This window comes from Tamandua tetradactyla, chromosome 13 (assembly GCF_023851605.1).
Source record: "Tamandua tetradactyla isolate mTamTet1 chromosome 13, mTamTet1.pri, whole genome shotgun sequence".
Taxonomy (NCBI): Eukaryota; Metazoa; Chordata; class Mammalia; order Pilosa; family Myrmecophagidae; genus Tamandua; species Tamandua tetradactyla.
The window spans coordinates 37,985,819-38,008,259 of record NC_135339.1 but is presented as its reverse complement, the minus strand read 5'-3'; the positions used below and the strand labels follow the sequence as shown (position 1 = coordinate 38,008,259).

Here is a 22,441-nt window from a genome sequence, read left to right as displayed (position 1 = left end):
CCCAGAAAGAATTACTCTTTAGAAGAAATACCCAATAGACTGCAGTGAATTTTTGGCCTTTTGTAGCTCTTGGCACTATTTTGTAGAAGTTGGAGGACAGGGAGGCAGTTTTATATGAGGACTGTCAACTTCCTATTTCACTAAGAGCATATAGAAAAGCCAAAATCGAACTCCCCATCATTTCATCACAAAATGAAAATTTGCACAATCTCGGAATTCAGGAGTTGTTCGTAGACTTTCGTTTATGAACAACTCACTAGGTTCTTATTTTTCTCTGCTTGCTACAAAGCAATGAAAATTCCAACACAGACTGACGCAGGCTACAACACAGGGAGATAGTGAACTAGATAGCATCCCTTCCCTGCCATTCATGGGTGAGGCGGAAATTAGTAAAGAAGGATAAATGAAAAATGAATAATAAGAAAAAGGATAGTGATGTCATCTAGAAGAAAGAGCAGAGGTTAATGGGGAAAAGCTGCAGCAGTATAAGAAGGATGGGGAAGGCAGGAGGCCAGCTTAGGTGGGTCAGCTACAGCAAACCTTGCCGTAAGTTCTCAGTTCAGCCCAACACTTCTGATGTTCTTCCAAGTTAACTCTCAGACAAAGAAGAATGTGGGCAGCTGCTGGCAAGGCTTCCACTTTTTCTGCTAAGACTACACTAAGAACTCCCCTGAGGGGTGAGGTCTACAGACCTGGTCCCCTTGGATACAAGAAGCCAGGCTGGATGGTTGCCTATGAACAATGGGGTAGAATAAACCAGGCCTGGAAGCATTTTACAGTTCTTTGCTGTACAGTCCATTCAACTGGGAATAAGAACTAGGATTTACACCATGACCATGTTGGCTACAGAATATTCTCATTGACAAAGGCAACAAAAATTTGTTTAAAAAAAAAAAAAGAAGAATCAGAGGACCCCATTCTGGTTGAGTAAACACAGGGTTTCTCTTGCAAGAAACCTTGGTAGGGAGCAGGATCAGTTTCTCTTAATTCAGAAAACCATAACAGAAAAATGCCAGGAGGCATTCTGAAGTGGACCCACGGTCAGCCTGACATCCTTTTAACCATCCTCTGGTAACAGCATTCCCGGATCTAAAGTTGGAAATATGGCCTACATTCAGCCTATGTATGAGCTTATTCCAAACTCAAGGTCACAGTCACTTGTTCAGAAATGAGCATGTGTCCTGTGCCGGTTTGAAGGTATTATGTACCTAAGAAAAGCCAAGTCCTTTAATCTTCATTCAGTATTGCTGGGTGGGATCTTTTTTATTGTTTCCATACAAATGTGACCCACCCAATTGTTGGTGGTAACTTCTGATCAGATGGTTTCCATGGAGATGTTGTCTCCATCATTCAAGGTGGGGTTGCTTATTGGAGCCCTTTAAGAGGAAACCATTTTAGAAAAATCTTTAAGGCCAACAAATAACAGAGCACACACAGCTAAAGACCTTTGGAGCTGAGGAAGGAAAATGCTGCCAGGGGAGCTTCATGAAGCAGAAAGCCAGTAGAGAAAGTCAGCAGATGTCTCCATATGCCTTTCCAGTTGACGGAGGTGTTCTGGACCCATCGGCTTTTCTTGAATTAAGGTATCTTTCCCTGGATGCCTTAGTTTGGACATTTTCACGGCCTTAGAACAGCAAACTTGCAACTTATTAAATTTTCATTTTTAAAAGCTATTCTGTTTCTGGTATATTGCATTCCAGTAGCTTTCGCAAATCAAAACATGGCCCAAACCAGATAAATGAGACTCAAGTTTGGAAACTTTTGGAGCTAGAAAGGAGAGACTATTTTTCCACTGTGTGCTAGGCAGAACTTTAAAGATGACCCCCCAAGATTCTTTTACCCTGGTTGATCAAAGAGTAATCCAAGAACTGGATGAAGGGAGTTTGCAAATATAAAGTCACAAGTCAGTTGACCTATGATATACAGATTGTCCAGGCGGGCCTAATCTAATTAGGTGACCCAAGCAGAGATTTTTTTTTCCAGCTGGTAGCAAAAGAAGAGGTTGGAAAGGTTCGAAGCAGATGAATGTTTTGCTGTGCTGTTGCTGGCTTGGTGATGAAGAAGGCCATGTGATGAGGGATGTAGGCAGCCCCTAGAAGCTGAGAGCTGTCCCCAGCTGACAGCCAGCAAGGAAATGGGCACTTTAATCCTACAAGTGCAAGGAACTGAATTTGGTCGACAACATGGATGAGCTTGGAAGAACCTCGAAATAACCTACCCTGGCTGAGACCTTGATTTTGGCTTGGCGAGACTCCAAGCAGAGAATCCAGCTGAGCCCATCCAGATTTTGACCTACAAAACTGAATTAACAAATGGTATTTTTTTAGCTGCTAAGTTTTTGACAATTTCTATATAGTAATAGAAAAGTAATTCACACCGGAATTACTAGCTGTAAAAATGTGTCCGTGGAGAGGGCCTTATATTAAGATGAAGCCAATATAAGAAAGCAGAGTCAAGAGAGGAAAATAGATGGCATGTACTTGACAAATGTTTAATCCCTGGGTCTAGCCATGCGTGAAGCCTATCCCTATCCTAAACTTTCAGCTGTGAGTCAATAAATCCCTGTTATTATTAAAGCCAGGTTGAACTAGCTTTCAGTCACAAGGACAGAATTCCAGATACTTAAAAAATTCATCAATCAATCCTGAACTAAGGGCCAACCAAAAGACTGGGTTTGCATTTAAAAAGAAAAGTACAGCTACCTAGTCTTCCTGAAATAATATCATTCAGTCAACTCAGGAGTATTAGAGGTGCAAAAAGGCATCTTGTGAAACCATTTTCTCACAATTAAAACAGTTTTGAGAAATCCATCTCAAACATAGCAGTAAGTACCATCTTGAGGTCTGATATAGCTTAATACCAAATGCACAACTTAATAAATACTTAATGTACAACTATGAATGATAACATAAAGACAATAAAATCCTCCACATAGAGACATACACGGGGCACAGACACATGCATATTGTGTTCTATTCAAAGAAGGTCCTTTCAAATGTGCAAACTGTTCTATTTTTAATAAGATTAAGTAATTAATTTCAGGTTTCTTCATGAACTTGAAAGAGGAAGGTATCTCTAATGTTGAGGCTAATGTTGAGCTATTATAATTAACATAATCCAACAAATAAGGGGTACCAGCAGTGTGTGAAGAAAAGATGAGAGTTTCATATCACTTTCAGATGGATAAATGATCTCTTTAATGCCCAGCTAAAAGAAACTGATATACCCTGGTTGAATAAAAACTTGATTATAGATCCAAGGTTTAGCCTTAACTCACTCCAGCCCAGGCCTTCATGAGGATGGCTTTGAGGACGCCTTGTCCCTGAGTAACTCTGGGTCCATTTGCTTCATGCCATCCCTGATGGGAACCTATGAATAAATGCTACAACCACTAGGAAAATAAAAAAGGATAGAATCAATGAGTGTTAAAACTGAAAAGATACTAGAATTAACCCAATTCAACACTTCCTGCCCCGGTTTTACAAATGAAACACTGAATGAAACTGATTTCATGCTCTATGCCAATCAGTTGAAGAGTTGGAAAAAGAAGTCTGGGAATCCAATATGCCATTTTTGCTCAGGAAAGGGAGGTCCACCAGTTTTCTTTATACAACCATTAGTTTTCTTAACCAAATCTGAAGTCAGGAATGGGATCTACTAGGATATGGAGAGAGAAAACAATGTTTCTCATTTTATTCTTCAAGCACCTTTTGAGCTATTGAATTTTTTAAAATTATATGGTCATGAAAGAATAACAAAGACCGAAGATCAAGGTAAATGAGACACTGACAGATCTCAAGTCTAGACTGTTTTCCAGACAGGATCCAGAAGATCCCATCAAATAAAATCTCCTGGTGAGAGTGATTTAAACAGTGAATAAAAAAGTATTTGCCAAGTTCCTTGGGGGAATGGTGAGAAAGGGGGAAAATTCAACTTTCCCAAGTGGAGAATTCTTGATAGTCTTACAAGCAGTGGGGAAAACCAAAGCAATAGGTTGAAGCCTCAATCTTGGTTTTGTTCATATGAAACTTAACCCCACAAGGGATAGGCCAAAAAATCAGTTCTTCAGAAATAAATTCTTATAACATAGTCTCAGTAGCATCAAAAAAAACATGGGCTAGAGACATCAGTCCTGTCAAGAAGACCAAGGTCAAAAACTGGAAGCCCTAGACTGGCAAAAGAAAAGTAAGACTGGCAAGAATCAAATCTTAGCTCATGCCAAGTAGAAACAGAAAGTAAGTAGGTTCTGCAGCCCATTGAGAAAGCGTGGGGAACATACACACAGGCAGAAACTCATACAAAGATATGTATGCCATGTATCTCCCTACTTTGGAGAGCTGACCTTGGGTCTAGTACTAGCTCTGGAACCAAACTATAGCTGAACTCCATCTAATCTGTCATAGGGCAAGTAGTAGTAAGAAATCCAAATAGCAGACATGAAATACGAGGTGGGAAAATATAAAGCACATGAAGCAACTTATAATTGTTATTATTTATATTCAAGGTCAGGCTCATGGAAACATCTGGAAAATACTTGTGCACTGTGCCTCTCATGAAGTCCAAGAAACTCTTTTCTGATTTTAGATTTGCAAAGTTGAAATGGAAAAAAAAGAGTGATATGGAACTGGTGGGTTCTTTTCAGATAAATGCAAGGTTGGGGCAGTAGATGAATTTTTAAATGGAACAGAAAACAATAAAGAGCTCATATAACAAAAAGTTCCTCCTTACATTTCCATTTACAGACAAAAGGAATACTCTTACATAATTCAGGGGTACAAAGTAGGCCAGAAAACAGCTCATAATAAAAATAAATTGGGTGCCCGGGTGGTTCAGTGGTAGAAATCTCGCCTTCCATGCGGGAGACCCGGGTTCGATTCCCGGACTATGCACCAAAAAATAAATAAATAAATAAATAAATTACAAGCAGTAACGACTGTTCATAATAGTTAAAAAAAAAAAAAAAACACCAAAAACTGGCAACAACCATACAATAGGATACTATTACAGCTAGGAGAACGAAAAGTACAACTACCTGCCAATATAGGGATGAATCTTGCAAACATAATACTGAGCAAATGAAGAGTACATGCACTCCATTTATAAAAGTTCAAAAAAATCAAAATGAATCTGTCAGTCTGAATAACTGTTATCCTAATAGAGGAGTAGTGCTTAGAAGGTATTACACAGGGGAATTTGGGAACTGATCATGTTCTTTCTCTTGATCTGGGCGCTGCTTATGCACTTTGTAAGAATTCATTCAGCTATACAATTTGTGCACCTTTATGTATATATTTTCAATTTCAATTAGCAATATAAAGGCAATGTTTCCCATATGTGTGCCACAGAACTCTGGTGCACAAAGAAATGTTATTAGGGGGTTCTTCCATAAAAGAGGGGCAGGGAAGAAAACCTCATAAAAATATCAAATAAACAATTTGACTGAAGCCCATCATTTCTATTCCATTTTTATTCTCTTTGCTATGATTCTAATCAGATATACTACCTATTGCTCCCTAAGTATACGATGTGAGAAAGAGAAACTGAACAGTGTATTCCAAACCAATCCCTTAAGCCAAAGCATTCATGATAATGTGGTTCCTGATAGTACTATATTGATTTCCAACTGGATAACAAATTACATACTTTGAAGAAAATCTAGGACAAACTAATTAAAATTGTGATGTCCAGCTTGTTGGGAAATCACTTAGATTGGAAATTATGACTTCATATTTCAAAGCACACTAAGGCAGTCAGAGCAAACATCAAACTATATCATACTCAATGGGTAAAAAGTAAGCATGATTATGTTTGAGAATGGAAATCATTAGAAAAAATAGAGAGATGTAAATAAAATAATATTAAGAGAAAATTTTATAAGTGCTTTACATAGTCATCATTATACAATTCCTGAAGCAAAGCTGAAAGACATTAATGAAATAACTGCCAAATTCGGTTTAGTTCCAAGACATGGCTAGCTGTCTCAAAAATAACATTTTGAATGTGATTGCTCCAGAGTAAGGAAAAACATTACCAACTGAATAAAGAACTACAAGTATGACAAGTTCACCTAAGAGCAAAAATAGTCAAAGTTTTAATCAGAAAGAATTCCTTGTACTGTGAAAAAGAAGTTTCATGATGAATTAATTCATTCAACCAACAATGACTGCACGTACCTCATTTAAGTCCTGCTGGGTTTCAAAAGCATCCTTTGGCCAAATGGCAGTACATTGGTCTATTCTAGAAAATACAAAGAAAAATTATTTCCATTTAAAAGAAACCTTTCAGCAAGGCAATTGAAGCTAGCAACAACAAATCTGGCCAGGCTCCTATTAAAAACCCTCCATAGTATCCCTACTGACTGTAGACTTGAGTTCAAACTAGAAAGTTGGCAGCCTTTGACCCTGCCTTCCTTTCTGCACCACTGCCTATCCACTCCAGCCTCCCCAGCCTCTTCTTGCAGACATAGTGCCTGATCCCTGCTCAAACCCTCGCACTTGCTGTTCCCTCGGCCCAGATCGCTTTGCCCCCAGATCGTCATACAATCGAACTTCTCATCATTTAAGCATCCTGGCTCACTGTCACCTCTCCAATGAGGCCTCCCCTAACTGGAAGTAGCCCGCCCCTCACTCTCTACTGCACTGTTCTGTATATTTTCTTAACACTTATCACTATCTGAAATTCTATTTGTTCATATGCACATTTGGGTGTCCCCACACTAAAATGCAGACTCCAACTAAATGGTTTTGACCATTTTCTACACTGCTAAAATCCTCAGTACCTAATGCTAATTCAGTATGCTTTGAATGAATGACTGTGATCTGAAACAACTGCTACAGAAAGACATGGTTTCATTAAAACAATTTTTAGAAATTCCATCCTATCTCTTAAGTAAACAATAAACGTTATAGAAATTGGTGTTATAGAAATGATGAAGCTGGATTTTGCCACTATGTAGTTCCCAATAATAATAATAAAAAGATTTAAGTCAAGCTATAATCTAATTTGAATCTGTTTTTTGGGGGGGGAGGGGGGAAGAGTGTGAAAAATAAAAACCCCACTACTGGCATATGCTTACCTGTAAACTCTATGGTCCAATGATACGTACTAGATGACATTCAATACTTTATGCTTTATATTTTAAACATATTAAATTATAGTTATTATCCTTATAAAAAGTCAGCTATCTTAATGAATACAAGAGTTAGTCAGATTTAAGTCATTTATGGAAGATTTATTTTAGGACATAATTATTTGAAGTTATTATTCTGCCTCAATTTGAATCCTCAAGAAAGCATATATGTCCTCTGAATGGTCAATAAGATCAATGATTTCTAAATGTCAGGATGCATATTTCTAAATGTCACAAGCCCAACTTCTCTAACATATTCCAAAGAGTCCAAAGTTTTTGCAGTCCCCAAGTGGTACTAACTGAGCAAACAATTTAATTCTAATGGGAAAAGTAAAGGGACAGTAAAACAAGAGAGTTGTGGCTGGGATAACCCTGTCTACCAAGCCTGCACCACCCACTAGCATTTCCCTCCTGGCTGTGAAGGAAGACTAAGGCTTCCAACCATGAGCTCACACATAGTTCAAAGTTAACTGAACACCATAAGTACATGGAACCTTTAATAGGGCCTGAGATTTTGTAGGTTTGTCCAGTGTGATGCCCCAATAAATCCCAGAGTGATTTGACCAGTGAATTAAGAAGTATTTGTAAAGTCCCCTTGGGGGAATGGCAAGAAAGGGGGAAAATTCAACTTCCCTGTTTGGAGAATTCCTGATATTCTTGCAAACAGTGGGGACAACCAAAAAAAAAACTGAGCGAGAAAGGAGAAAGGAGAGGAGGAAGGAGACAGCTGGCACATTCATCAACTCCCCATCATCTCCTGCACCCCAAGACTGATTTCAGGGCTTCAGAAAATACAAAGTTTCCCATAACTTGAGGAGAAAGAACTCTTGGGAATAGGGTTGAACCTATCTTATCCAGTACCATTTAGTCGCTTACAATTTCGTGGTAGACTACAAAGGTTTTCAAGCTATGTATGCTTCTACAGCAGTATGGTAGCTACAGAAAATAAGAGTGTTCTTTATTTTCAATCTACTAAATTTATTTTAACATTTGTTCCCCTATTATTTATTCATTTTAATCCATAAATTTTACTCATCAGTCCATAAGGTAGATAAAAGAAGCATCAGACGCAAGGTTTTCACAATTACACAGTCACATTGCGAACGCTCTATCATTATACAGTCATCTTCAAGAAACATGGCTACTGGAACACAGCTCTACATTTTCAGGCAGTTCCCTCCAGCCTCTCCGTTACATCTTGACTAACAAGGTGATATCTACTTAATGAGTAAGAATAACCTCCAGGATAACCTCTCAACTCTGTTTGGAATCTCTCAGCCATTGACACTTTATTTTGGCTCATTTCACTCTTCCCCCTTTTGGTCTAGAAGGTTTTCTCAATCCCTTGATGCAGAGTCTCAGCTCATTCTAGGATTTCTGTCGTATGTTGCCAGGAAGGTCCACACCCCTGGGAGTCATGTCCCACATAGAGAGGGGTAGGGTGGTGAGACTGCTCGCTGTGTTGGCTGGAGAGAGAGGCCACATCTGAGCAACAAAAGAGGCTCTCTTGGGGGTGACTCTTAGGCCTAAATTTTAACTAGATTTGACCTATCCTTTTTGGGGTTAAGTTTCATATGAACAAACCCCAAGACTGGGGGCTCAGCCTATAGCTTTGGTTGTCCCCACTGCTTGTGACAATATCAAGAATTCTTCACTTGGGGATGTTGAATTTTCCCCCTTTCTCACCATTCCCCCAAGGGGACTTTGCAAATACTTTTTTATTCACTGTTCATATCCTTCTGGGATTTATCAAGGCATCACTCTGGAAAAACCTACAGAATCTCATGCCCTACTCAAGGTTCCACGTACTTATGAGGTCCAATTAGGCTGTCCACATAAGTTATATTAGGAAATGCACTAGTCAAACTATAAATTTTGTACCAAATAAACATTTTTTGCTTTAGTCTCACACATAAGGTAAAGTTTTAAAATATTAATTACCATCTATTTTCAACACCCTGCATTATTGACATCCCTTTGTTCTTCCTCATGCAAAACATTTTAAAATTTGCACATTTAGTCACCATCATTATATACTCTATGTATTTCTAGATTATACCACCTCAGTCTTTATCATCTATCTTTCCTTCTGATTTCGTTTTTGCCCCCAGGCCTCCTCCCTCTATCATTCTCACATTCAGATTCATTCAGTGTTCTAACATTATTGTATTACAGGTAGGTAGCATTGTGCTACCCATTTCTGAATTTTTACAATCAGTCCTGTTGCACAATCTGTATCCCTTCATCTCCAATTACCCAATACCTACCCTATTTCTATCTCCTGATGACAATACTGGTGTTTTTTAACAGAAAGAATATTCATTTTCCAGTTTGCACTTTTCAATAATAAATTTCTCTAGGATTCTGTAGCAGATTCCTGTTGATGAGTGACAGCAAATGGTAACACAATAAACAAGTAGCAGACATTAATGGAAAAAAGGAGAAATGCATTTTGTTTAAAAATATCTCACATATTATTGGGATGCGAGGACAGCCTACATGTAATATTATCACATTATTTTCTAGGAAAATGACCCTCAACCCATTAGAAAAACACCCAGAATAAGTTTGGCAAGTGGTGGCCTGAAGCATCAAAGATGCTTTAATTTAATCTGATAACTACTTGAATGCCTATGTGTCAGTTGTTGGGGCAATGAAAATAAGCAAGCAAAATCTATCAATACCTTTGCAGGGCTTATAGCATAGTGCATCCGTCAAAAAAGAGCATACAACTAATAAGAACAGCCCAGAGGCTATTCAGTGAATCAAGGACCAGAGCCCAAGAGCAGATATCAGAATGGTAAAGAGGAAATGGAGAGGCAGTGACAGGTTCTTAAATGTTTCTAAGAAGGGTCTTGGGTATGCAAGATGTAATCAAAATTATTCTAAAGTTTTGAGTCTATGTGAAAAAGAAAATGATAGGTGTTTTTTTTTTCATGGCAGAGAAAGGTAGGTGATATATTTATTGAGTAGAGGGCAGCAGGCATAAGGAGAAACAATTCATGAGTTCAGGTTAGATATGTGAAGTGTGAAGTGAGGTTGACATACAGAAGTGAATATATCTAGCCAGCTCACCTTATAATGGGGAACTTCTCCAGTGTGTTCTGCACAGAGAAATGATGTTGGTGACATTGATGCACAGTAGTCAGAGGTAACGGTGTGTGGACAGGTTCTGCATCAGGTTTTTCCTCATTATGCTACCAGAGCCAAGTATGGTGCCTGACACTTGATACCAGCTCAGTACACGGATGGATAAATGATGAAAACAAAGGAATCAGATCCAAGAATGACTTCTTGGTCAATCACTTACTTGATATGTACATTTATTTAGGGAAGATATTAACCTCTCTAGCCTCAGTTTCCTCATCTGTAAAGTGCAGATAATATTAGCTAACTCATCAGATAATTTATGATGTGAAGGATAATTCCGGACACATGCTTATCACTAGAGTTGCTATTAGACCTAACGGGGATTCTATCATCCCATTATACAAAAATGCCATGAAAGAATTATATAAATTTGATCATTAATGGTATATTTCATTATTGTTAATAAAATTTGTTTATTAATGGTATATTTCATTATTGTTAATAACTGAAGCCTTGTGAATAAATAAGCTGAGGGAGAGATGCAATCCTAAGAGCTGATACATCCTTTCTCAGGACGAGTGAGCAGGTCTCTGATAGATGCCTTTTTAAGGACTGGTTAAAATGTTGGGCTCTGTTAAGAGGCCATCGCACCATTACTCACTAATTGTATGCACTGTCAGCTCTCCCTTGGCAGCTCCTCCACTTATGCAGCTCGGTAAGGGTGGAAACAGACGACAGAAAGACCTCAGTTTGAACTAGCTGCTAGCTGACTATCTTCGGGCAACCATGTCCCATCGGTGGAGGGAACACTCACTATGTACCAGGTACACTGCTAAGCACTTTAATCCCTCAACTTTATGAAGCAAGCATTTATTACAACAGAGATAACACCATTTTACAAGGAAGGAGAAACTACACATGAAGAAATTAAGTAACTTATATGTTACTTCAATATATACATTTTTTTCCCAAATGGAGTAGAAATTCCTTAGTTACTTGGGTCATACTAAAACACTGTACTGGTCCCAGCATATAGACCCTGATTTTCCTATTCTTTTGAACTGCTCTTCCCAAGTTCATCCTCTTCTTACCAGTACATCAAACAATGTTCCTCAAGGCCCATCCTAAACCCTCTCAGCATTCCATACTGTCTCCCAGGCAACTTCATCAATTGCTCCATTACCACCTATGCACCAATGATCCAAATTTCCACCTCTAGGCAAAACCTCTCCAGATTATGGTGTCAACATGTTTTATCTCTCTACTTGGATGTCTCAAAGTTATCTCATACTCAGCATGTCAGAAACTGATAACGCTTCCCTCCAAAGCTGATACCCCCACCACCACCCCACTTTGTGTTCTTCATCTCAAAGAGCTTCCCCATCAATCCAGTCGCCCATGGAAGACAACCAGGCGTTATCTAACACCTTCCTCTAGCTCAAGCCCATTAGTCAATTTATTACCAAGTCCATCAATTTCTTACACCAAATAGCTTTTGAGTCTATCCTCTCCCCTCCATCTCCACCATGACCACAGGTGAGTCACCCGGACTACCTGGAAGAGGACTGCTTCTTCCCTGGTTCCCAGTTCTCCACCTGCTCCTCAAACCACTTCCCACACAATGATCTGGTCACTACATTTCCACATACCAGGCCAAAATTCTTAAAAATTCTTAAAAATTTAGATCTGTCCATCTCAACAACCTCAGCTTGTGTCATTCTTTCTCCTTACACCCCAGCTACACAGTCATTTTTTCATTTCCTCATTCATTATTTAGAAACCAGGTAGCTCCCAATCAGATCTCCCTTTTATATGTTCTTGCTGTATTCTAATCTTCTACTTCTGCTATGTAGCACTGCTCAGTTCCTAATTATTTGTTTAAATATTTGATTGCCTCTTTCTTATGATGTGTAAGTTCTATGGGACAGAGACCATGAGTCTTATTAACATTTTATCTCCACAGCCAAGCATGGCATAAGACATACAGCAGGTACTCACATATTTTATTAATAAGTTATGCATCCCAGGATTAAGGGAAGCTGCCAATTCTGACATATCTCTGAGTATGTACGATTATAATACAACACATGCTCCCTCCTCCACCCCCAACCTGCAACAGTCTGGCAAGGCCAGCAGGATGGGACAACTTCAGTCCCATAAGCAGAAGTATTCTTCTGAGACCTGCTAAACATTAGCAAGTGGCTTTCTAACTCACAACACAGAAAACCTGGGCAGAAAAAAGTAAAAGGAGAGCACCAAACAAACTTTTCTGAATGCCTTTCATAGAATCAGGGCATTAAACTTGAACAGTACCTACCACAAATCACATCACAAGAGTTCAAAAAATTCTGTTGTACTAAGCTGAGCCATGCTCAGGCGGCACTAATGTATACCTGAATGAGTGCTGGCCAGCTGCATGACTGTTATTTCCTGAAATTCTTTTGAAAACAAAAGGTATATCCCAAGAGGACAACCCTCGGAGCAAAGCTTTCTTTATGTACAGACAATAGCTCTATATGCAGACACAGACGAGATGCCAATAAATTCCAGTAATATTATTAGCAACAATAACAATCCTCAATACCAGTAAATATAAAGTCCCTTTCTCTGGGGAGTGCTCAGCCACATTAAAGACATTTGTCTGTTGGTACTTACCACATGTCTTTGCTAAAGGACTGAGGTCAGATGTGGGCAGCCAACTTTAAAGATAAAGAAACCAATATACAGAGTTTTAGATGCTTCCCAAAGAAACCATTTGGCAGAAAACAGAACTAGAAGTCAGTAGATGTTCATTAACAGATTTTCCAACCAAGTATCTACTTCTCCAGGTCAGTGAATCCCCATAGAAGGGATAAGGTTGCTGATCCCTATGCCCCCCAAATTCCCAGTAGCTGGAACAAAGCATCACCCCTCACCTCCCACCTTAATACCTGTCTGAAGATAAGAAACAACCTATGTAAATGTTAAAAACAAGAGATTCCTGCATCCCAACCCAGGTCCACAGAATCAGAATTTCCAGAGAAAAGAGCCTATATTTAGCAAGAACTGCAGGAGTTCTTAATTAGGAAACATGTTTTTTAAATTCCAGGGGTAACAACTTGGGCGGGGCCACTGGTTAAAGGGCACAGGTGAGGGATGTCAGAGAGTCCAGGAGTGACCTACGTGTTTCTGGCCTGGTCTCCCAGGGCACAATTCCAGAAGGGGTAAGGGCTATCTATGTCCCTGGAGAGTCCACAAAGAAACTCAGAACTCAAGGCAGCCTGGCCACCCTGGCATAGGTACTACCGGCTCTCAAGAGCTGGGACAGAACTGCAAAGAAGCCAGGACAAGGCCAATGACTGGAGAGCGGGCAGCAGCGAGTCAGGGCCTGGGAGGCCAGCATCAGGATGGGCAGCGGGAAGGAGACAGATGTCACCTGGGTGTGGCTGCAAAGACCCTGTGAACCAGAAAGGAAGAGGCTGGGATGGGGTAGTGGGGACAGTGGAGCCAGCAGCTTTGTCCGTAGGGACTGAACTAGATGAGAGTCCCTAGTAATAAGTTGTTAGAAATGGTAATGATTGCAGCACCAGGTTTACTGAGCCTGTGTTACAGCCGGGCAGGATACAAGGCACTTTGCTGGCATCACCTCATTTATTTCATTCACTCAGTCAGTAAAGAATCATTAGACGCCTGCTCCTGTGCCGGGCAGAACTCAGCCCAGGAGACACAGAGGTTGTAGGAGACACTGAAGCAGATGCTCCCGCTCTAAGGGTAATCCTGCTCACTGGCATTATTCCCACTTCAGACACCTGCCAACTTTCTTCACTTTTCTGACTCAAGGGGGGTGTTCCAAGGCTGAGCTAGTTCCCTCAGACTGGAAAAGTGAAAGAGTTTAACTCCCCTGGGAGAAACCCTGAGCCAAAAGAGAGCGGAGTTGGTGGATAATGCTCTGGTCCCCCAAATTTCAGAGAGTACGATACACCTGGTTCCTTAAGGAGTTGCTCACCATGGAAACCTGCTCAGCCACACAGCCATTAGTGGCTTGTCCTTCCTCCCCCTCCCTCCCCCCTCCCTGCCTATTTCCCCCACCCCGCACCTCCCCATTCCCGCCCACAGACACACACACCCCTTCTTCTGGGGTTCACCTCTTCATACTCCCACTGTCCTATCTGGCTCTGCTTTCAGGAGTGTTGAACAAAGTAGATACGATTCTTGGCTCTCTGGAGCTTACGTTCAGGGAAAGCAAAAAAATAATGACACAAATAAAGGTCAAGTTCAGTGACAGATGCAGTGAAGGGCTCAGGGCATCACAAGTGGCTTTGGGGAAGAGAAAAACCTATTTAGAAGAACAGATGAATATTTGATACATATTTACTAAATAGTCATTACAATGGACACCATGGTATTAAACTTATACTCTGTCTTCCAATACTCAACTTGTAAATTATATATCAGGATAGCTCTAGGAATACAAGAAAACAAGGCACAGGGGATCTGAGTAGGTCTTAATATTAAACAAGCCTAGATGATGCCAGTTCCACTACAGGTTTTCTTTCTCTCCCAATAGGAAAGAGTCATGAGACTCTATCCTTCACCTCTACTCTTATCTCCATCTGCATTGCCACCATCATCTCTCACCTGGGCAACACATTAGGCTCCAAAACGCCTCCCTGCTTCCCCACTACACAGTACCCAGAGTGCTATTTGTTTTTAAATTGTGGTGCCATAGCACGCATATACTATAACATTTTCCATTTTAACTATGTTTAAGTGTACAATACAATGGTATTAATTACATTCACAATGTTGCACAACCATTATCACTATTTCCAAAATTTATTCATTACCTAAAACAAAAACTCCGGACTCCTTAAGCTATCACTCCCTAGTTCCCCTCTCCTAGCCCCTGGTAACCGCTAATCTACTTTCTCTATATATAAAATTTCTTATTCCAGTACTTCATATAAGTGTAATCATATAATATTTGTCCCTTTGTGTCTGGCTTATTTCACTCAATATGATGTCTTAGGGTTCAGTCACGTGGCAGCATATATCAGCATTTCATTCTTTCTTACAGCGCAATAATATTCCATTATATGGATATACATTTGTTGCTGTGAACACAGGCATGTAAGTATCTGTGTTCCTGCTTTCAGTTCTCTGGGGTATATATCTTAGAGTAGAATTGCTGGATCAGGTACTAATTCTATGCTCAACTTTTTGAGGAATCACCAAACTGTTTTCCACAGCAGTTGTACCATTTTACATTCCCGTCAGCAATGCATGAGGGTTTCCATTTCTCCAGAGTGGACTTTTTAAGAATGAAATCTGATCATGCTATTACCCTGTTTAAACCTCCAATGACTTCTCTTGGACTTAGGGAAAATTCGAAATCCATATCTTGGGCACGTGGTCACTGTCAACCATTCTGCCTTATTGTATTCCATTCTCTCCAAAGTTTACTCTACTCCAGCTTTACCAAACTTGGTCTGTTTCTTGAATAAGCTGGCACCTCTAACCTGTTATTCCCCTGTTTGTCCCCTGAAATATGTACTATTTAGATTCTTATTACCATCCAATTTCAAAGCAAACAATGCATACCATACATGCCTTCAATACACACCCTTCCTCACTGATGCGGACGTGGCACAAGATGAACAGCACTAGATCAGTGCCACAGTGAGGAGCAAGGGTGAGTTAAGGACCAGAGAGGCAAGTCGGAGGAACCCTGGTCCCACCAGGCCTTTTTTTCATGCAAGCTTGATCAGGCAGACCAGATCCTTTTTCACAGTTACCTTAAGTGGGTTCTTAAGTATTTTCTTTTCCTTATGCCAAGCCCACTTCAACACTACTTACTGATTTTGTCTGCCCAGAACTTGGAATTGGAACCTTGAGCAGGACTGGAAAATTATTGGCAATGAATCATCCTGTAGTGGCACCCTAGGGAGACTAGTCCCTGTTATTGAGTTCCCAGAGGTCCATGAACAGGGCTGGTTCTTGTCCTTCCTGGGTCTTGGCTGTTGAACCCTAAGTTCAATTGAGCACCTCAGCACCTCCCAATAGACCCCTCTTTCTTGCCTGAGTCTAACAGAGTCGGTTTCTGTTACTTATGGAGAGTACACCAGCCAAGTCTCCTCTTATAAATGCTACCATTACCAGCCACCAACTACTTGGTAAGCAATAGCCTGGGTCTCCTTCGCAGCACACACAAGGCCAGCAAGGTCAGAAAGAACTAACACACTGAAGACGACCACTTTCTTCATTCCCACCTTCCCACCACACACAACCCACAGCCATTTAGGATTTCTTGGCCCCAGACTCTGTACAAGGCTCTTTAGAATGATCTTAATCTCACGTCCAAGTTGAGAAAGCAAGGTGCAATCACTGGAGTCTCAATTAGAAATTCAGGTAAAACGGCCGGCTCATGATCTACATGGTTTTTGATTCAACTAGAGAGAAATGAAGGCCTAGGAAAGTGGGTCTACGGAGGTAATGTGGGTTGGGTGAAGGATGGTTATGGAAGCATGGCAACGTGCGCATGTGCTTGAAGACATACTAGGGCTTGTGAAAGGCCTATTTACATGAGGATTATATGAGCTATGGCCAACGGAAACATGGGACTATGGAACGTAACCCAGAATTCCATGGGATTATCTATCTAAGATTCAATAGGTATAATCTTTACTAGACAAATGATCATCTATGAGTTCAGTACTGTGCCAGCAACTGTACACATTCAAAAGAAAATAGGCTTACATCCCATTTGGAGAGATAACCCTGAGCACTCTTAGGGTGGATCATATACTTAGTTCAGTTGAAGATGTTCCAACTATAAAACTCAGTGTGGGTTCAGTGGAAAGAGAAAACTGCAAGGAAAGAAAGGACTGAGCTGGTCTCTGAGATAGGAACGAAAATCAGACAAATTGAGAAGACAGGATGGAAAATTAGGGGTAAGGGAGGCATGTGGGCAGCCACAGACCAGTACGTGGAGCTGGTCAGAAGCTGGCATGAGATTGGTCCCTGTGGACAACAAGAATTTATTTAGCACCTATTGCAGGTCTGCCTCTGTCTGAGGACAGGCATGGAGTGTTTCATTTAATTCTGCAAAGTAAACAGTTCCATTTGCAAAGTACATCTGAAAAACACAAACCCAGAGAGGTTAGGGAATTTGTCCAAGGAAGTAGCAAAGCTGGAATTAGCATTCAGGTCTACCTACACCCGGGGCCCATGCTGTTTATGCTACAGCATATTGGACATATTTCCTTAGCCCTTCCCAGGAATTCTATTTTAGGGGCCTTGGATTTACTCAACAGGCTGGGTGTGGCTGATTGTTTTCTATGCTGGCATTAAATTTAAGACATTGTCTCAGAAGTCTCTGAAATCTGGCATTACTCCTGCTTCCCCCCTTTATTGGTTTTTTTTCTCTTGGACCAACTCCACTTAAAAAGGCCTGGGTCTTCCTTTGTCTCTGTCACCTGCAGGGTAAGAACCCTGGGGTTTTGGAACCCTGATAGTTTGCTCTGCTCAAGGAAGTGAGAAGAGAATTTCTTCTGCCTTTTCCCACAAGGTGAAATATTCAAGGAAAGAGGGGTGTAGGATGCAAATTTTGGTTTCAACTTAATGTGACTCTATAAAAATCTCCTTTAATATGACCCAAATGTTTGGGTCTCAACTGACCCATATCATAAAAGCCACATGAATCATTCAAAATTCCTTTTAGTTCTCCCCAGTAACCAAACAAACAAACAAACAACAACAAAAATCCACCCTCTCCTAATAATTTCCCAATATTCCTGTCTGCCCAAGACTAAGATACAACAATTCAAAAAAAAAAAACAGGGAAAATAAAACTACTTAATATGATTGCAAAGACTTAAACAAGTTTCTGATATGTTCCATAACTGCGGCAGTACGTACTCTTATTTTCTTTGTATTTATAAACTTATCAATTTTCTCCAATTGAAAATTTAATAGAAGCTCAATGGGAAAAAGTTGGAGAACAAAAGCACCATGAATATTTTAGAAATTACCCACAATTACCCCATCCAGAAGTAACTACCAATAAAATGTTGCCTTTCAAGTATATTTCTGGAGCATATTTCCATATTAAACAAAAACAGGATCACACTGCAATACTGCTATTTACTTGCTTTTTCCATTTATAAATACATTATGAACATATGCTCATGTTAATAAAGACCATAGAACATGGTTTGAAATAAAATGTACATCCTGCAGATTGACATTTCCCAAGGGAGCGGTGGTACATTCCCTTTGGGGGCAAATAGGAAATTTGGGGACTATTTGTGATCGGCACAAAGGCCGAAATTGCTTGCTGGCATCCAGGGGGTTACAGCCAAAGATGCCAGAACCCCTTAGATGTGTGAATTATTCCACATGACATTCAAATGTCCTCTGGCAATGTTAGAGCCAGAGGAAATTTGTCCACAGCACAGTGTGAACTAGAAAACTGTCAAGGCTAGCGGATGAAACAGAAATATCTAATATATGGGGGAGGGAACAGGACTGGATTAGTTCAAATATTCCACTCAGAATGACTATCCTGTATCCAGTATGTTTGACTGGATTCCAACATATGTGAATCCAGTCTAGTTCTCTCAAAATTGTTAATTATCCATTATATTCCTATGTTGTTCTATGATCAGTTAACTGAAAGATTTATATCCTAAATCTCATTTCAGCTACCATTTCAAATCCTATGCCTAGATGGCCTTGGATCCTTAAGCACGAAACCAAGGAAGTTATAAGAGATGAACATAAAGATTTTCCTACAAAGATGGTCACTGCAGCACTATCTCCAATGACGAATACCCAGAAATAATGAAAATTCCTAATCATTTGAAATTAGTTAAATAAATGATAGTATAACCACAGAATGGAATATTTCACAACCATTAAATATGATGTAGAATATGTTGATATGGAAAAATACAATATTAAAAGAAAAACAGTTTACACACCAATTGTCTCTAAGATAGTATATATGCACATACATATACATTTTTGCATATATATGTAATAAATTAAATCTAAAAATATTTTAATCCAGCCTTGGTAAAAAGTAAAATAAAAAAATAGAGAGGCAGAAAGGTGTGTGCATCACTATATATACTTTATATACAGTACTCATCAACAAAGTCTTTCTTTTCAACACATGTTAAATACCATATATAAAAATATAAATATATATTACATGCTATAAATTCCATATGCTATATATAATAGCATTTGAATATATATATGTATCATATTAATAAAGGTCTTGAGAAGCCATAACCTTGTTGACAAATACGAGGACAGAAGTAGTGGGGTCACCATTCCCTCACTGAGAAGACAGAGAAGGCTATTTTGAGGAACAGCTACATTCCAGTGACCTCAGGAACCCAGAACAATTAAACCAAGTTGTCAAAGTTCTTAATTGGCTTAAAATTTACATATTTCCAGATAAAGCTAAGAAGTTCTCTAAAATATTTAGATGTTAAGCTGATTACATTTAATTATTAAGTTTGTTATGGATTATCTCTTTGATCTCCCCAGCATTTCACTTCTAATACAGGACTCTGATGGAACCAAAACTTCTGAAACGTGTTTCTTATAGAAAACTGTATGTTAGATGTTTATTATGGAAAATCTTGTTTGTTCACTGTAGCCTTTGAACCGATGAGCTTTGTGATAACCTACTTCTCTAATACCTAGCTTACTGGTCTTCTGTAGAAAAATCACACTATTATGTATAAATATCAGGCAGTTAGAATACACTGTCCAGATTCCTACTGCTGGACCTGCCCGAAGTAAATAGTGCTTCCAGCCAATTCAAATCCCATTCCATCAGGAAGCCCTTTTCACACACAATTCTTTTTTATGACAACCCTGAAACAACAGCAACAACATAAGAACGTGCACTAAAATGGTACCAGTGGTTATACCCGGGTGGTAAAATTGCAAGGCAATTTTATTTCCTTGGGATTTGCTGTATTTTCCAATATAACCGCTACACCTATTTTACTATTATTACTATTATTTTTAATGAGAGAATATCTCTGAGTTTCCCTTTCTATCTTTATGCTGAATCATTGCCTGGTGAAAGTACTAACAATTTATCTAGTGTCCAAGGACAGATTCCTTTAAAAAAAAAGTGTTTCATTCCCAAAATAATCAAGTGTGGGCTCTTTTTTCAATCATCAGTTTAAGGATTTGGTGTGGGATTTTTTGTGTTCCACATCAGGGGAATTATTTTTAGCTCTGACTGTAAGAGCTTGTATTATTAAGCTAAAGTCTTTTCATGGCTAACCATTCAAATATCTAAAGCGTTGCGTATTTCACATGTTAGAGCTTGAAAGTGGCTTTAGAAACCATCTGACCCAAACCTCCAGAGATCTGAGCGCAGTGAAAGGCTACCTGATAGGCCTGAGATAAGACCCTGTGTTTCTTAACTGGAATAGAGCGGGAGGAGAGCTTGAGGTTTCCAGCCTGCTTCCTATACAGTACTCTCAAAGGAAGACATGTTAGAACCCATTCTGGCCTAGCTGGATAACAGGGGGTCTCAAAACTTTGTCAAGATGAATATATATATATATATTTTTTATCCTATTCCACTCTCCCGCAAATAAATAAATAAACAAACAGAAGCAAAACAAAACAAAACAAAAAACCTTGAGAACACATTCAACCCTCAGAGCTGATAACCCCTGCTCTGTTCCAGGCTAAGGGTAATCTTTTATTTTGTATTATTAAAAAAATCTCATTCTTTTATTCATTCTTTCTCTGTTTAGCAGAAGTCTTTGTCACTGCTTTCCTCTGTGATACATGTTTAAAAATAAAGAAAAAATTATCTATTCAAATGCACACATCCAAGTTGGCTAGCTCAAAAACAAAAGATGAAAGTATTTATCCCCCATGGAAAAGCTGCTGCCAACAAAATTTCCTCCTTCCACGAAGCAACAAAGCCCCCAGTTTCTGTATTTATCTGGAACGCCACAAAAATCGTCAAAGCCATCAAAAGCCATTATCCTTGCTCATATTCCTGATCTTCAATCCCATATAACTGGGGACTTAAGAATAAGAGGCCACAGAACTTGCAAATGTAACCACCAACTTCATTAGTACGACAATGCTATGGAACAGCTCCTGTTTATACAGACAAGGTCTTTAAAGAGGTTTTAATGCTGTCATACATTTTAATACAATATTTTAAACACAAGTGAGTTAATCACTCTCAAAAGCAAATTTACTTAGCTGGGTAAGAAGTCCCCGACTTCATTAGTATTCTTTTACTTTCATAAATTCCCCTTTGTCATATGCCAGGGTTTACAGGATTGGCACCGACTTTAGCTATAAAAATCAATCAAACTGGAAAAAGTCAATCAAACTGATACATATTCATCAAGTGGTTGCTCCAAACAGATTGATGGTGCTTGTCTTGATTCTATTACCAAGGAGAGCAAGAGCTTAAACATCCAGTTTATCTGGGTTGTCAAACTAGAAAATGAGGAGGTTGTTTTAAATAATTATTACAAAAGCTCCTTCCAGCTCTAACTAAATACAGTTCTATAATTTTATATGCTTTGAAAGTGTCAGGTACAGAGGAACCCTTTGTCTAGTGGATGGACAGATGAGTAGGGGGTAAAAAAAAAAGACAAGAAATGAATGAATAATGGAGGGAGGGTGCTATGAAATGTTTTGGGTGTTTGCGTTTTTTCCTGCAGAAATACAAAATAATAAATTTGTGTTGTTTTAAGCACAAAGTTTGTAGCCATTCATCATAGTAAGTATAGGAAATTAATACTGCATGTTTACACACAAACACACACTTCTGCAAAAATAGTCCTAGACTCCCTGAAGCTCATCCAAAGACACAAATAAAAGCTTCTTGGGCTAAAAAAGAGTCCAAGACATAAAATGTTCTGAGACATAAGGGTATAAAAACTATTTCTCCTTGGCATGCGCGGGAAGATCAATACCCACTCCCAACATGACCCCACTCAGGTCCCAAATCTCATTTCGGATGGATTCATTCTGTGAAGACTGTTTAATTCCTCCTTCGAGTTTCACCCAAAGAAGTGTGACCCCTTGCCAGTTCCCGGCTGCAGAAAGATCTTTCTTTTCTTCATATCAGTGTTCATTATGTTAATAGCTTCTCCCCCAGCCCCAAGAAGGTGGCATTTTACTCCTGCGGAGGTTTAAGCTGGCTTCCCCCTTCACCCTGAGGCAGCCCCGGGTCCA

At 39.4% G+C, this 22,441-nt stretch overlaps 1 protein-coding gene across 7 annotated transcripts in view; it reads right to left on the bottom strand.

The window, feature by feature from the left end:
* FAM13C (family with sequence similarity 13 member C) overlaps positions 1 to 22,441 on the bottom strand; it is a 343,454-nt gene that overhangs the window by 54,722 nt on the left and 266,291 nt on the right. For all 7 annotated transcript variants that reach the window (XM_077125262.1, XM_077125265.1, XM_077125263.1 and 4 more), the window contains one exon: positions 6,174 to 6,237. In XM_077125262.1, coding sequence (XP_076981377.1) covers positions 6,174 to 6,237 — 64 coding nt within the window. The remainder of the gene's footprint in view (positions 1 to 6,173; positions 6,238 to 22,441) is intronic.